The 14,982-nt window shown below is 56.1% G+C and overlaps 6 protein-coding genes across 6 annotated transcripts; 3 read left to right on the top strand and 3 right to left on the bottom strand.

The window, feature by feature from the left end:
- On the top strand, positions 1–2,217 carry INS49_013819 (uncharacterized protein; the record flags this gene model as incomplete). The annotated part of the gene is made up of 2 exons (XM_043174512.1): positions 1–585; positions 673–2,217. 2 exons carry the CDS (start codon positions 1–3, stop codon positions 2,215–2,217), a joined length of 2,130 nt encoding a protein of 709 aa, XP_043021457.1.
- A 1,211-nt stretch (positions 2,218–3,428) lies between these two features.
- INS49_013820 (uncharacterized protein) lies at positions 3,429–4,339 on the bottom strand (the record flags this gene model as incomplete). The annotated part of the gene is made up of 2 exons (XM_043174513.1): positions 3,429–3,921; positions 3,990–4,339. 2 exons carry the CDS (start codon positions 4,337–4,339, stop codon positions 3,429–3,431), a joined length of 843 nt encoding a protein of 280 aa, XP_043021458.1.
- A 1,616-nt stretch (positions 4,340–5,955) lies between these two features.
- On the bottom strand, positions 5,956–6,682 carry INS49_013821 (uncharacterized protein; the record flags this gene model as incomplete). The annotated part of the gene is made up of 4 exons (XM_043174514.1): positions 5,956–6,101; positions 6,164–6,297; positions 6,356–6,443; positions 6,514–6,682. 4 exons carry the CDS (start codon positions 6,680–6,682, stop codon positions 5,956–5,958), a joined length of 537 nt encoding a protein of 178 aa, XP_043021459.1.
- Positions 6,683–7,434: 752 nt separating this feature from the next.
- INS49_013822 (uncharacterized protein) lies at positions 7,435–9,877 on the top strand (the record flags this gene model as incomplete). Its single annotated transcript, XM_043174515.1, has 5 exons — positions 7,435–7,447; positions 7,514–7,661; positions 7,726–8,548; positions 8,605–8,672; positions 8,968–9,877. 5 exons carry the CDS (start codon positions 7,435–7,437, stop codon positions 9,875–9,877), a joined length of 1,962 nt encoding a protein of 653 aa, XP_043021460.1.
- Positions 9,878–10,750: 873 nt separating this feature from the next.
- On the top strand, positions 10,751–12,515 carry INS49_013823 (uncharacterized protein; the record flags this gene model as incomplete). The annotated part of the gene is made up of 3 exons (XM_043174516.1): positions 10,751–10,771; positions 10,843–10,926; positions 11,016–12,515. 3 exons carry the CDS (start codon positions 10,751–10,753, stop codon positions 12,513–12,515), a joined length of 1,605 nt encoding a protein of 534 aa, XP_043021461.1.
- Positions 12,516–13,218: 703 nt separating this feature from the next.
- On the bottom strand, positions 13,219–14,553 carry INS49_013824 (uncharacterized protein; the record flags this gene model as incomplete). The annotated part of the gene is made up of 4 exons (XM_043174517.1): positions 13,219–13,308; positions 13,365–13,816; positions 13,913–14,159; positions 14,290–14,553. 4 exons carry the CDS (start codon positions 14,551–14,553, stop codon positions 13,219–13,221), a joined length of 1,053 nt encoding a protein of 350 aa, XP_043021462.1.
- Positions 14,554–14,982: the final 429 nt, after the last annotated feature.

Consider the following 14,982-nt stretch of genomic DNA (forward strand, 5'->3'; position numbering starts at 1 on the left):
ATGGCCAATCCACTGCAGTTTGCCTACCGGACCCAGAAGGCCATCGGCGTCTTTGACGCCGCGCCTGTCTACGCTTCTTTGCCTGGATTTGTTAAGCCGGAAGGGAACCTCCGCTGCTGCATATACTCTCCCTGTGGCCGATACTTCGCTTGGGCCTCTAACGAAGGCGTGAGCGTTGTTGACGCCTCCACCGGCCAGGTCTTGGCCTCTCTTCCCCTGACCTCGGTCTATGAGCTCGGCTTCTCCCCCAGGGGCACTTTCATCGCCACCTGGGAACGGCCCTCCAAGGACGAGGCTGGTGATGCCACCAAGAACCTCAAGATCTGGCGCACCATCGAGCCGTCCACCGATGAAGCGGCCAAGCTGCCGCTCGGCCAGTTTGTGCAAAAGTCGCAAAATGGCTGGAACCTGCAGTACACAGCTGACGAGCAGTATTGCGCCCGCCTCGTCACAAATGAGGTCCAGTTCTACGACAGCAACGACCTCAAGACCGTCTGGAACAAATTGAGGATCGAGGGCGTGACAGACTTCGCTCTCGCTCCTGGGTCCACCCACAACCTGGCAGTCTTTGTGCCGGAGAGAAAGGTAAGCGAGCCTTGCCCCCGTTGACTGTTCCTTTTCGGGATCATTTTGTAATGTTGTGTCTTGGCTGACTCTTGGCTACGGCAACAGGGCCAACCCGCCGCTGTCAAAGTATTCAATGTGCCCCAGTTTGCGAGCCCCATCTCGCAGAAAACATTTTTCAAGGGTGACAAGGTTCAGCTCAAGTGGAACCAGCAGGGCTCCAGCTTGATCGTGCTGGCCCAGACAGACGTTGACAAGTCGAACAAGAGCTATTACGGAGAGACCACGATGTACTTGCTGAGTGCGAACGGCGCCTTCGACGCTCGCGTCACTTTGGACAAGGAGGGCCCAATCCACGATGTGGCTTGGTCTCCCAATGGCAGGGAGTTCGGGGTGATCTACGGCTACATGCCCGCCAAGACCACCATTTTCAACCATCGAGGTGTTGCGACCCATTCCTTCCCCATGGGCCCTAGGAACACCATCATCTTTTCGCCCACCGGTCGTTTCGTCTTGGTTGCCGGATTTGGTAACCTGGCCGGTCAGATCGACGTGTACGACCTCGAAAAGGACCATCGCAAGGTTTGCACCATTGAGAGCGGGAACCCCAGTGTGTGCCAGTGGAGCCCCGACAGCGTCTACATCATGACGGCGACGACCTCGCCGCGCTTGCGTGTGGACAACGGTGTGAAGCTGTGGCACGTCGGCGGAGCTATCATGTACACTGAGGAGATGGTCGAGCTTTACAACGTCATGTGGCGGCCTCTGCCGGCCGACCAGCTGCCCAAGAATCTGGACCCCCTCAACCCGGTCCCGACACCGCACGAGTCTGCGGTCGCCTATCTCGGCACGGTCAAGACACCATCCAAGCCTGTTGGTGCCTACCGCCCACCAGGTGCTCGGGGCACTTCGACGCCGTTACATTTCAAGCGTGAGGATGAAGGCGGCGCTGCTCATGTGATGGGCAATGGTGCCCCCTCCGCTAGCTTGAACGGATTCGGGCGAGCTCGCCGACAGGTCCCTGGCGCCGAATTTGCTGAACAGAACCAGGTCCCGGGCGCAGCACATGCTCGCCCTTCTGTCCCCGGCGCTGAGGTTGTCGGAGGTGATGACAACTTGTCCAAGACGGCTCTGAAGAACAAGAAAAAGCGTGGGAATAAGAAGGCGAAAGACACCGAGGGAAAGCCTGCAGGTAGCAACGAGGGTGGGTTAGCACCTCCGTTGCAGGACTACGGCAGTGGCTCGGGAGGTGATACCCGAAGGAGCGATCGCCGTGGAGGCCAACAGCATGGCAACTCGCGGAGCCGCTCGCGCCACCCACAGAACGGTCAAGGCCGTAGCCGCAGCAACACGCAACGTAACAACGAGCATGGCCGCGGCAACGGGATTCGAGACCATACTCCGTCCGGGCGAGACCAGCCGCAAGAGACGGCAGAACAAGCCCCGGCACAAGGTAATGACTCTGGTGCGAATCAGGCCCAGAACCCCAACGCCAAGAAGATGAGGGGCCTGCAAAAGAAGATCCGGGCGATAGAGGATCTCGAGATGCGTCTGGCCGGGGGCGAGAAGTTGGAGGACACGCAGATGAAGAAGATTGGGACCAAGGTGTCCGTCCTCAAGGAGCTGGAGACATTGGAAAAGGACTCGGCATGAGGGCTCGCCATGTATGAGATGACTGGGCGCACCCTGTAGCCCACTCCTCCCACGAGGCGTTCTGCTGCACCTCTCCCCGGCGGCCGCCTGCACCTACCAACCAAGAGCGTGCAATTCCAGGCAAGTCAAGGACAAAGCAATACAGAATAGAAGGCAGGGTACTCACGAGTCCGCAGAGACCCCCGTGGTCTACGCGAGCCAGGAGACTAGCCATTTTTTGGACAAACCACCTAGAAATGGTATCTGCAGATGGACCGAGGGCATAGAAGGGCTAGGGCAGAACGCTCAGCGTAGAGTTAACAGATAAATGATTAAAACATGTGTCAAACAGTTCTGTCGTCTCCTGGTATTTTTGCGCGAACTTAGGCCATGAGACAGATCTTTTGGCCCAAAAGGGGGCCTGGGGGGTGGGAGAGGCGTATTTCCGCATCATGCAACAGCACAGTCTATCGCCTTTCATGCGTGTCCCAAAGGCATAGCTTACAGAAATATATTAAACATGATTCCGCCCGAGAAGATGAGCAAGTACAATATACATGCGTTGCGCCCGAGACCAAGACCTGACACGGCACGGCGAGTGCAGACAGCCGAGTAATCCAACCGGGGCAGCAGTCGCCTCCAACCCGTCAGGGTGCGAAGAAGCCGAACCAGACAGACGAGTCGACCTTATACAAGATATTTGCTACCAAATAATGCATTTGTTAGCTGAACTAGCGCGCTGAGGGTCACATTGCCTTTTGGATACTTTTCTACTCCCGTCTGGCTGGTGATGGATGCTCACAGTTAGAAAGCATCATATGAGAGATAGAATATAGTTTTGAATACGAAGCTCGAATAACTCGGTAAGGAGGCACGTGCATCTTATCCAAGATGATTCGGGACTCAGAGTCCGCACTTGCAGTTGGTAGAGCAGTGGCCAGAACGGTATTTTATGCGTCTCAAGTAGAGTCACCAGTTGCCCGAAAGATAGCAAAGCTGTATCGCATAAATTGATCCTCGCAGATACTTGACCAACGCCGCTTCCTATTCATTTTTTGGGGGTATGTGGTGCTGCGAATGTGAAGTGATATCCTGGCCCCCAACCGTTGCCTATAATACATCGTCTCATGATTTGGAGTGGAAAATTCATTCAGAGACAACCGGGGTCGTCCGCCTGTCCCCAATCCAGGTCAGGCACTCAAGCGGCGCCGCATCCAACTCCAAGCGAGTCCTTACGCATCCACAAAACCCTTGACATTGTTCAACCAGGCCAGGTACTCCCGCTGCTCCTTCACGTCCATGTAGTCGGGCACAAAGACGGCCAGGGTGGAGTTGATTCCACGCTCATCCAGGTAACTCTCCATCAGGAGCTGTAGGTCCTCGTCCAGGGTGCCGAATGGCGGGCCCGGGTAGATGTCGCGGCCCTTGTGCTCGGCCTCGGGGCTCGCAGCGTGGGCGACGGCGGGGTCGTTGTAGTAGTACAGGTTCTCGACGATGATGCTGGCGTCCTGGGCGATGGCGTCGATGTTCACGGCGCCCTTGCCGGGCTTCTCGACGACAATGTTGAGGCGGCACGTCACGTTGGGCTCGTTGCCTGTGTCGGCGTCGTCGATCTCCTCGTTCTCCTGGGAGCGGGCGCCCTCCTCGTCGCCGAGGGCAGAGTCCTCGTCGAACATCTCGTTCTCCATGTTGGCGATGTCGGCAATTGAGAAGGTCACGGTGATCCTGCAGGCCCCGCATGTTAGCATCGGCGCCAAACAGCCCCGCTTGCGCGGAGGGGTGGCACAGCTTACTTCTCGTTCTTGTATGTGCGTGTGAGCACGACGTTCTGCGCGCCGGGGATGTCCTGGATCTCGAATGGGCTGTTGTCCAGGAAGTCCTTGATGCTGACTGGTTGCGGCTCGTTCTCCTTCATCTCGGCCTCGAACGAGATCTCGCTGCTCAGTTTCGCGCTCAGCTCACTGTCGACCCCAGAAGCGGCCCGCCGGAGCAGGGAGGTCGAGAAGGCAGAGACCTGCGGTCGCAAAGTTCTGCATTGGTCGCGCAGAAGAGCGCTGTGTCTGGCTGAGGCGGGTCTGGCGACTGAAGAAAGGCGTGCGACGGCCCGGGGCGCAGTGCGCGCCAGACTTCGTGCTGAGAACATGCTGTGTGGTGTTGAGGAAGGACTTTGCAGCGATAGAAAGGAAAGAGACTGTGAGCAGACGGCGCGATCGAAAAATTAGATCACGCGTGACAGGGCTTGGTTGAACAGGTTGAATTTTTCGTTGCAAGAGCTGGATTGAGGGCCGAGACGAGCTTCTGATGATGATGTTAGGCGGGTGGAGCTGGGCTGGGAGCTTTTTTTTTTCGATAAGCCAAGCAGGTCTATCGTCCGGTGATGACTAAGCATGCGACAAGGCTCATCAACATCAACCTTGAAGAGAACATGGGCTTGTATCCAGCACATTCTGAAGGCAATTGCATGTTTCCACCTCTCTGGTAGTTCGCGAGTCGAGTACAACGTGTGATAGGCCTGGTCATAATCCATCTTTTTTTTTTTTTTTTTTTTTTTTTTGGCCGATCTGCAGGCCAGTCACTACCCACATCGGCTTGGATCCACAAGGACCTCTCTTTCACCGAAGCAGGAACCAGCAGTCCGACAGACGGTCGCCACAAAATTACGAGTGATATTCGTTAAAACCCGATTCGTGATGCTGGAACGTCGAGACCGGAACAAAAGTAGAGGAAACCATTTCGAAGTTGAGGCGAGCTTCTCACAGCCTAAGGAAGCTGACAGCGTTTGTTCGCTCCCGCCTTCAATTCACATCTCGTCTCCTAGTACAAGTGCTATTCATCATAGACTATTCACGTCAAACAATAGCTATGAAGTCATTGGCATAACTACAAGAGACCCGCTGATCTCAGCTACCGCCCTGGTCTCGGGAGGGAATCATTTGGCTAGAAGCCCAGCAAGTAGGCCCTTTCATTACAGCAAGACCGAGCCACCGTACATCGTACTTGGAGCTTCCACCTAGTCCTAAGTATTTTCGGACATGGATGCAGGCCGGGGCTGAAAATCTAAACGACAGGGGAAAGGGGTGATGGACGATGGCCGTGTGGTCGTGTGGTATTGCCTCGCTCACAAGAGTTCCACGCGCGCTGGATACTGGGCACAGAGCGGCGTTCCAGGCAATGTGCGAGTACCCTTGCCTCAGACGAGGGTTTCGAGCTCGACCTCGGGGTTACTAGAAGGTTTCGTGGCTGACGTTCGGATGACCACGGGTCTCATGTAGATAGCCTGTGACAGACCAATGATGAAGCTCTGGGGTATCTTGAACCAGCAACGCTGTGGGCAAGGTGCATTAGCTCTGCAGCACCGCAGTCCGTGGCAGTCCCCGGGATACGATGAGGTGAGACTTTGCAGCGTATTCGTGTGCGGATTGGCGTGCTTTTCGCCTTTGGAAAGCCCCTCCGGCTGTTCTCTCAACACGGCCGCACCACTGAAAGAAGCCGTAATCAGCCAAGATGCCCCTGACTCCCTCGGCGCACTCTCCCGTGGCCAGGGAGTCAATAGAAGCCATCTGAGCCTGAGTAGTGTCTGCATGGCGATGCGGTCTTACACGGCGCGGGGCTGATGTCACCCATTAGAGGGAGTCTCTCTTCGTTATGTTTGACAGATGGCTGGCAGCTGGGTAGGGCAGCAGACAAAGCCAAAACGCTGGAAGCAGGCACCTCAGGTGGCGTCGGAGGAGAAAGGATCGACAGGCCAGGAGCTGGCCCTCACTGGCTGCTAGGTGGAAAGCTGGATGGCTTGAGATTGCCAGCCTCGGTTATACGAACGTATGACATGGCGGCCAGGAAAGACCATGCCCCTTCCCATCTGTTGAGCAGATCAAGATTGTTTTGCTTTCTAAGATCTGGGAGGACTAGAGCGGCTTCAATTAGTGCTTGCTTTGGAGATGGAGTCTGTGATTGTGTTGCAACCTACAAAACCCGTTCTGCTGCTCCTTGCGCAGAGTATCGACCTTCAAGCTCAGAAGGTCTTCTTTGACGCTTGCCGGCCTGCCTGGGCGGCGCGATTTCTTGAGTTCCTCGAGCTCTTGATCATTCTGATGCACATATCTGTGTGGTGATCAGTGAGTGAGTGACTGGCAAGACGACATGGGGCATAAGGACTTACTGGTTGATGAGATCCTGTATCTTGGCCAGATCGAAAGGTTGGCTCTCATTCTCCTGGGCAGCCTTCTGAAAAAAAGCGATCCTGTGGACTGAGTGGGCATGGCTGTCAGTAAGGGATCCTTATAGGAAAGGTCAGGGAAGGACAGGGGCGTTGCGGACTCAGGGGTTGATCGTGCTTCTTCCTGGCGGCAGCAAGCTTCTCAAGGCGCTCGTCGCGGACTTGGGCCTTATGAAGCTTCTTCGTGTCGCGGGAGAACTCATGAAGAACGACGTTGCCATTGCGCTTTTTGGCAATGCGCTTCCTCGTCTTCTCCAGGGACTTGGGCATTGTGAAAAGTAGAAGTGTGGTGCGGGCAAGGGTGCTGGTCTATCGATACCAATGTCGATGCTAATGTGTTGCAGTACGTCGGCGTCGAATTGCGGATTTCAGATCGAGACGTCGGGCCTAAAGCTATCGGCCTTTTTTTTTTTTTTTTTTTTTGTTCTTCGGCCTTCAGGGCGGGCTTATCGGGACTCGGCAGGGCCACTCGCGAGCAGGGAGTGCCCCTGCAGAGCTCGTTGCTGGGGAAGGTCTTGGCATGACTAGAACAGGGGAGTGCTCTAAGCCCACGGCCCACCAAAACGCGACCAACAGACGCGCCTGCCCAGTGCCCACTGTCTGATGTGGGCTACCTAGTAATGGTCTAGCAATTATCCATCTCCTCAGGATTCCTCTCGCGTGCCCTCGGTAACAGAGCCCTCTTCAATCTCGTGCATGTCCCATCTGTCACGGCCACGAGAGTTGCCCTCTGTCCAGCCATTGCCGGGTCATCTTGCTCACTTACACCTGCACCTGTCTACTGTGTGGCCTGACCTGTGCCGCGCCCGCTGCAAAGTAAACATCAACACCAACACATACACACAACCTCGCTCCAACCGCGTCCCGCTGCGGGTTGGACTGGACTGGACCCAACGCTCCGCCCGAGATCCAAGAGCCTCTATGTAGAGTACATCCAACGCATGGCCTCCTCATGACCCGGCTGAGACAGTCCTGCCCTTTTTCCACTCATATACCCACCGGCAGGTACCTTCACGCAGAAAATGGGCATCCAAGGTACACATTATGCATTACTCCCTGACCACCCAGACTGAAACCCACATTGCTGACTCCTGCCAAAAGGGCTCCTCCCTTTGCTTAAATCCATCCAGAAGCCCACCGAGCTGAAGAAGTTCTCCGGTGAGGTCCTCGGTGTCGATGCTTATGGATGGCTCCATCGGGGCGCTGTTAGCTGTGCCATAGAGCTAGCCCAGGGAAAGCCGACCAGCAGGTGAGTCAACATCACTCTCACGCCCCTGTATTGCTTCGTGTCTGACCGTCCGGCCGTCCGGTAGATATGTCGACTTCGCCATGCACCGCGTCAGGATGGTCAAACATTTTGGTGTCACCCCATACCTGGTCTTTGATGGCGACTTCCTTCCCAGCAAGGCCCATACCGAGGCAGCTCGAGCCAAGCGTCGCGAGGAGAGCCGAAAGGCCGGCCTCGAGCTCCTCAAGGCCGGCAAGCCCTCGCAGGCTCAGCTCGAGCTCCAAAAGGCCATCGACGTCACCCCGGAAATGGCCAGGCACCTCATCGAGGAGCTGAAGAAAGCAGACGTCCCGTATGTAGTCGCTCCGTACGAGGCTGACTCCCAACTTGTCTACCTAGAGCGGCATGGCTTCATCAACGGCATCATCTCGGAAGACTCTGATCTGTTGGTCTTCGGAGCCAAGAGACTGCTCACCAAGATGGACCAGCACGGCCAATGTGTCGAGATCAACCGGAGAGACTTCTGCGCCGTGCGCGAAATATCGCTCACAGGTTGGACCGACGACCAGTTCCGTCAGATGACCATCTTCAGCGGTTGCGACTACCTCGAAGGCATCAACAACATGGGCTTAAAGACAGCATACCGGATGATGCGCAAGTACAAGACGCCAGAGCGCGTGATCCGGATGCTGCAGTTTGACGGCAAGTTCCGCATCTCGGAGAACTATCTCGCCCAGTATAAGCAAGCAGAGTTGACTTTCGTGTATCAACGTGTCTTTTGTCCCAAGAAAAAGGATCTTGTCCTCTTGACTGAGCCACCTGCCTCATCACCGTTGGACGTCGAGGAGATGCCGTACATTGGTGCGAGAGTCGGCCGAGAACTTGCTAGGGCTGTCGCCTTGGGAGATGTGAACCCGATTTCCAAGCTGCCCATTGTCGTTGCTCCGCTTCCAGGAAATCGCAGGCCGACTGGCACGACAAGGACATCGGCCGTGACAGCTACAATGGCCCAACAGAGCAGACCATCTCTGGGTAAGCCTATGGATGCGTACTTCCATAACAACAGACGCATCGCCATGGCAGAGATGGATCGCAACTGCTTCTCTATTGATGCCGAGAGAGTCGCTGCTCTCACGCAGAATGGACTGACGCCGCGGGTCTTTCCCCTGCCAAGGCCATATATTGATGGGAGCACCCGCTCTCCGGCGGCTCGGCAATACACTTCGATCCAACGCCGCCGAACGGAGCCAGTCTCTCAGACACTCTCAGATCTCGATCCATCCATGAATCTATCAACGACCCGACGACGAACAGCTGGCCCAACCAGACGTATCTCGCTGACTGAAGGGAGACCGCTGAAAAAGGCACGACTTTGTGAGGACGAGAAAGGAAGTGAGACGGCAGATCAGTCGCCTCAGAAAAGCAAGTTCTTCCCCTGTGAGCAGTCGGCCAAGCATCGTCAGACCTTTGATGATGCCACTCTCTTGTCGGACGACTCGATCGAGGAGGCTCTCGCGAGCTTGCCTGATATAAGCGGGCAATGGAGCGAAACAAGAGCATCGAGAGACCACGAGGAGCTGAAGATCTTCCAGGACGGAACCTCTTCGGAACCGTTTGCCATTCCGGAGGCTCATGACACCAACGAAGAGGATGTTGTCAGAGACAGCCCAGTCAAGTCCCAAAAGACATCCGACGGCATTGGAGACAAGGTGGGAGCTGAAGCAAATGCCGGCGAAGAGGGGGGATCCGCGGAGTCCTTGCGCGGCTTGATCAAAGAATTCTCGTGCACACCAGATTTGCGGAAGACTGCAAACAAGACGCGCATGGCTTTCGGACTTCCCACGCCGGCGTCCAGCGCCCAGGGCTCAGAGTCGAGATCACGTGGCCAATTGCCAGCGGATACTCCGATTCAAACACCTCTGCAACGTATCGGTGCTCAGGCCCTACAGCGAGGCAAGGGCAACCATTCGCCTTTCCTCAAGGCGAAGCCGTCTGCCGGAACACCGAAGAGGCGGCAGAGTCTGAAGGATGCCATAGATTCCATGCCGCTCAATCCGGCCTTTGTGCCGTTGCCCAAGGTTGATCTAGCAGAGGTTGAGGCTCTGAACAGGCCGGGCGGTAGCGAGGATCAAATCATCCCGGATCGTGACGAGGAGAATGATCCACCGCTTGGACTTGTCGAAGAATCCCACCATTTGAGCAGCCGACTGGACCTCTCGAGATTTGTGTACGGCTGAAACGATTCCGCTCGGCAAACGAGGAGCCTGATGTGTATGAATGTGAGACTATGAATGAGAGGGCATGGGGCATCCGTGGAGAGAGGTATCAACTAGGCGCTCAAAAAAGGATGCTGATGGTGATGTGTGCTACAGCATGGCGTTAGGAGTTTTGCGGGTATTGCTTGGTTGGAACCAAGTACATGGCAACATAGTATCATGCTTACGAGTTAATGTTGGGAGTCCTGGAGTCAACCATACGGGGAGGGGTATGGGGAACGGAAACGAAAGAAAGTTTTTTTTTTTGTGTAACTACACCGCGCCAGAAAAAGGCAGACGAATGTTCATGTCTCCCATATGGAAGGCTTCCTCGTTCTGCAGAATGTCACTATCCGGGCTAATGCGATGCCACAGCCGCGAATAAAAACTGCGTCCAACTTGCAGGTTCAACCGCAAGAGCTGCGAATGAAATCGTCGGGATGGTATGCAAACTCACACAAAACTACCCGCTGAATATTCCTCCATCGAAAGTGAGCGACTTGGGTGATAGCTGGACGTTCGGGATTTTCTGTGAGTGCATGTACATTCCAAAGTGCAAGCCATGACAGAAGCTTGTACTACTAATGCAGGAGCGCGTATCTCAGCGCAGACCTCCATAGCTGTTCCGCGGTGGGTCTGGTGGGGCATAGGTACTAGGGTACATCGATCTTGGTTAGATAAGAGCAGCACCCTGAGATAAGGCAGCGCCAAGATTTCGAATCCCCACCCAAAAAATATTCCAACCACCATGGGTCGTATGTGCCCTTAGAGAAGGCGACATCAAGTGGAAAAGCCGCTCGAACGAATTGCCGTCAACTGCGCTTTCCCTAACTGCAGACATCTCCCTCTCTCGAAATGGCGGACTCGTCATTAAAGGTTCGGCTACTTTTACTCCCGCAGCTGAGGGCACAGGCACAGGGCGGGCGACTGACGCGCACATGTTACAGGATCGCCTGCGCGACCATTCCGAGGCTTTCGACAGCCTGCTGTCCCTGATACCAGCCAAGCTCTACTACGGTGAAGACACAAGTGTATGTCATTCCTCAGTCTGCTCCGCCCCTACCAGGCCACGCGCTCCCCCTTATTTTCAGCCAGCTCACGCAGCACGCCGGCACTGCAGGACCAGTGGCAGAGAAAGAAGCAGACGAAGGAGCAAGCCAGGGCTGCCAAGCGAAGCAAGCTGGATCCAGATAGCGCGCTGAACCGAAATGCCAAAGAGGTTCTGGACGAACGGGTTCGGAATAAGCGCAAGGCACAGGAGCTTGAGTCAAGTGAGGACGGAAGCGTCCAGGACGAAGACGATGCCCAGGAGCTCCAGCTGCGGGGTATCAGCAAGGAGGCGCCAGGGGAAGGCCTCAAGAAACGAAAAGTGGTCGATGACGAAGCGAATGAGAAATCCAAGGCAGCCCAGCCTAAGGCAGACGACGAAGCGAAGGCAGAGAAGCTATCAACTCACCAGGAGAAAAAATTACTGAAGAAGCAGAAAAAGGCAGAAAAGAATGCCGAGAAGAAGAAGAAGACAAAAACGGCGAAAGCGGTGGACAAGGGCGACGCAGTTGAAGAAGACGACGCCGGAACAGGAAACGAAGATGACCCGGCGATGCCAGATGGTGTTAGACAGTCGAAGGAAACAGCGGAGATGGAGGAGACTAAACCACACAGGGACATGAGGCCCATCGATGTGTCGGGTCTGGCGGACGGGGACACAAATCACACATCGTCGTCCCAAGCGTCCACACCTTCATCTCCCACCTTCGATACGGCTGAACCCGGCGAGCCATCCGCTGAGCCCGCAAGCACGACAACGTCAATAGCCAGCGAGAACACACCCGCAGACAAGTCCAGAAAGATCAAAGTCCCGTCGGACACCACAGAGCTCCGCGCCCGCCTGGCGGCCAAGATCGCGGCCCTGCGCGCGGCCCGCAAGGCAGATGGACCCGACGGTAAGCCGATTCGCACGCGGGAGGAACTCATTGAATCGCGACGCAAGAAGCTCGCCGAGCGCAAGGCCCACAAGAAGGAGCTCCGACAGCAGGCCAAGGAGGCCGAGGACAAGAAGCGCGAGGAGGCGCTGGCCAGCGCGCGGAACTCGCCCATGCTCAGCTTCGGCTCGCCGGAGCATGACCTGAACTTCTCGTTCGGACGGGTGGCGTTCGCGGACGGCACGCAAATGTCGCACGACCTGAGCTATACGAAGGACAAGAACGGCAAGAAGAAGGGCCCGATGGACCCCAAGGGCGCGCTCGCGAAGGTGGAGGCTCAAAAGAAGCGTCTGGCCGGCTTGGACGACGGCAAGCGGAAAGAAGTCTTGGAGAAGGAGACGTGGCTCGCAGCAAGACGGAAGGCCGAGGGCGAGAAGGTCCACAATGACGAGTCTCTGCTCAAGAAGGCTGTCAAGCGTAAGGAAAAGGCCAAGAAGAAGAGCGAGAAGGAGTGGAGCGATCGTGTACAAGGCGTGCAGAAGGCGCAGAAACAACGCCAGCAGAAGCGCGAAGACAACATTCGCAAGCGCAAGGAGACCAAGCAGGCGGGCAAGGGAGGCAAGAAGAAGGGCGGCAAGTTGCCGGCCAAGAAGAGTCGCCCCGGCTTCGAGGGCAGCGGGTTTGGCAGGAGAAAGTAAACCAAAAATTAAAAAGGAACCAGAGAGACGGGGGGCCAGCGACCGAAGTCTTGGGGGGCTCTCATACCAAGGCCGGTCCACCAACAAGAGTAGGCTCGGAAGGGAACTGTACATATCTTGCTTCTACAACCACGGCGTCATATGAGCGGTCACCAGCATAGCTGCGGAAAAGTGATAGTGGAACACCGGCGTTAGTTGGTAATCGGATACTTAATCACACGAGAGCTTTCATGTCCATTAGCCAGTTGCAGGCAAGTGCCGGCCAGCGTGTCAGATGAAGTGATTGAAAATTATGCCAGTGTTTTGAGAAAATATGGCCTGCAGAAACTCCTGGTTTTTGTCCACCCGCGAAGTGGGAAAAATTGGGTTTTGTTTTGTGGTCATAACGACAATGCCATTCTCGTTCGTTTTGCGTCCCTAGAGCCCCCCTTTACCGGTTGTTCATCCAGGTCCCCCATGCCGCTGAGTGAGTTGAAAGGACGCCCGGCCGTTCGCAGAATAACACCCGCCCGCTTACACCCGTCCGTCTCCTGCCGTCGTTCCTCGGGGCTTTCAATGCTCCGTGAAGTCTCTCCCGGGTGCCAGCCCAGTCGCATCGACGCCTTCGAATCGTCTGGAGCTTGGGGGCCTCGTTCCTGTCGGATCAGAGCAAGACTGTCATTATGGGTTGTACTGATACATTGTGCCCGCAAAACTTCGCCCATTATAGTAGGGAGTCGAGGCGGGTGAAGACGTTGAGGCAGGCAGCCACAACCTCGAGTTGAAGCTCCTTGTCTTTGGCCTTGTTGACCTCCTGGGAGATTGTTAATGCCGGATTCGGTCACGAGCCAAGGGCGACGGGAAACCTACTTCAGAGATGACTTGTGGCAAATTGGCGCCAATTCCGTTCCCAGTAGCCTTCTTTCCAAATGGGAACTGGCTGTATTCGGCCAGCAGCTCGTCCGTTTGGGCGAACGCACGCTCCCTGGCCTCATGGCCTAGGGTGGAAAGCGCATTCTCGAGGACGTTAGCCGCGTAGGCCGCGCACACCATTGCGATTGTTCGTGTGTACCGGAATTCGAGGTTTTCGGGGAGCCACTGCGTCGCCGGAAGGACGACTGTCCTCTGGGTGAGAACGTTCCTGACGCGCCGCCGAATCTCTTCCTTGGCGCCGCCGTCGGCGACCGGGTGCGTTGCCATGTCGAAGAGCAGGAAGTTGCGCTTCTCGGTGCGCAAGATTCCCTTGTCGACAAGCCCTTTTGCCAGCCGTTCACGGACTTGCTTCAGCTGGTACCCAATCTTCATAAGGTTCCACGTCTCGCCTACAACAACCAAAACACAAGTCAGCGGCCCGACAGCAAGGAAAGAAGCCCCGGCTGGGGTCTTGATCTGGGCCTCGTGCCCAATGGCTTACGCACCGCTCATTAGGTCGATCCACGAGCTGACGCTCATCTTTTCGCTCGCCTTCATCATCTTGAGAGCTTCGTCGAGCAGCACCTCTCCCGTCAATGTATCATCAACGACCTCGATGACACGGTCAGGCAGGGGGAAGCGCCTCCTCGAGGGGTCCTTCTGCATGCTGATCCTGCCGCGAAGGGCAAGCTCCAAGACGATGCAGCCTCGAAGGGCGTACGATATGTTGTCATTCCAAAAAGAGAGGTATCCCTGCCCGCCCGAGACATTAGCAACACGGTAGACACAGACACAGAGGCATATATAAATGCAGCGCGGTCGCGGCCGCGGCGGGTCCAGCCATTGCGCCAGCATTTCCATCAAGAGAGGGAATAGAACGAACCTGCTTATCCTTGAGCCCCAGCAAAAGAACTTCCTCCATCAGAGTCAACTTGGGCTGCTTGCTACGCTCTGTGCTCTCGCTGATATCTCGTGGGTCGAATGCGATCTTGTGGCCATTTTCGTTGCTCTCGTAGCTCGTCTCCGGGGTATTATCGAAGTTGCTCGAGGAGTTGTTTCGCTGAATGCCACCATTGCTGCTCTCGCCCTCAGCGGCGGCGCCTCCGCCTCCGCCCCTGCGTCTGGTCAATCCCGAAGATGATGACATTGCGGTGTGGAAGTGAGTAGTGTGCGTGTGTTGGGCGGGTAGGATAGGGCCAGAATTCGTCGTCGGCCGGAATGACTCGATCGCGAACCGTCAGGCCGTGGAGTGCAGCGAGGTGGCCAAGGCGACGAGTGGCCAAGCTCGGGGCGGGTTCTCGGGGGGCCGTGGACGAGGTGTTGGGCTCGGTGGCTGAGCCGAGTTGCGGAAGGTGTCGCGATCGGGGGTATGAAGCGGGACGAGGGGACCAATATAGGCCGTGACGGTGTGGCAGGCCAAGTACGTAACGGAGGCTAGAGGGTCTAATTGCTCCAAGGACAATGGCGCTGTGCTGCCTGGTGGGAAAAGGCCAGGCGCCGTGATGAATTGCACGAGAGTATGGACGACGAAATGGAGATGGCCCGTATTTCGCAGTGCAGCCCCACGGACGGAGAT

The sequence above is a fragment of the Diaporthe citri genome, assembly GCF_014595645.1.
Source record: "Diaporthe citri strain NFHF-8-4 chromosome Unknown scaffold_7, whole genome shotgun sequence".
In the NCBI taxonomy this organism is placed as follows: Eukaryota; Fungi; Ascomycota; class Sordariomycetes; order Diaporthales; family Diaporthaceae; genus Diaporthe; species Diaporthe citri.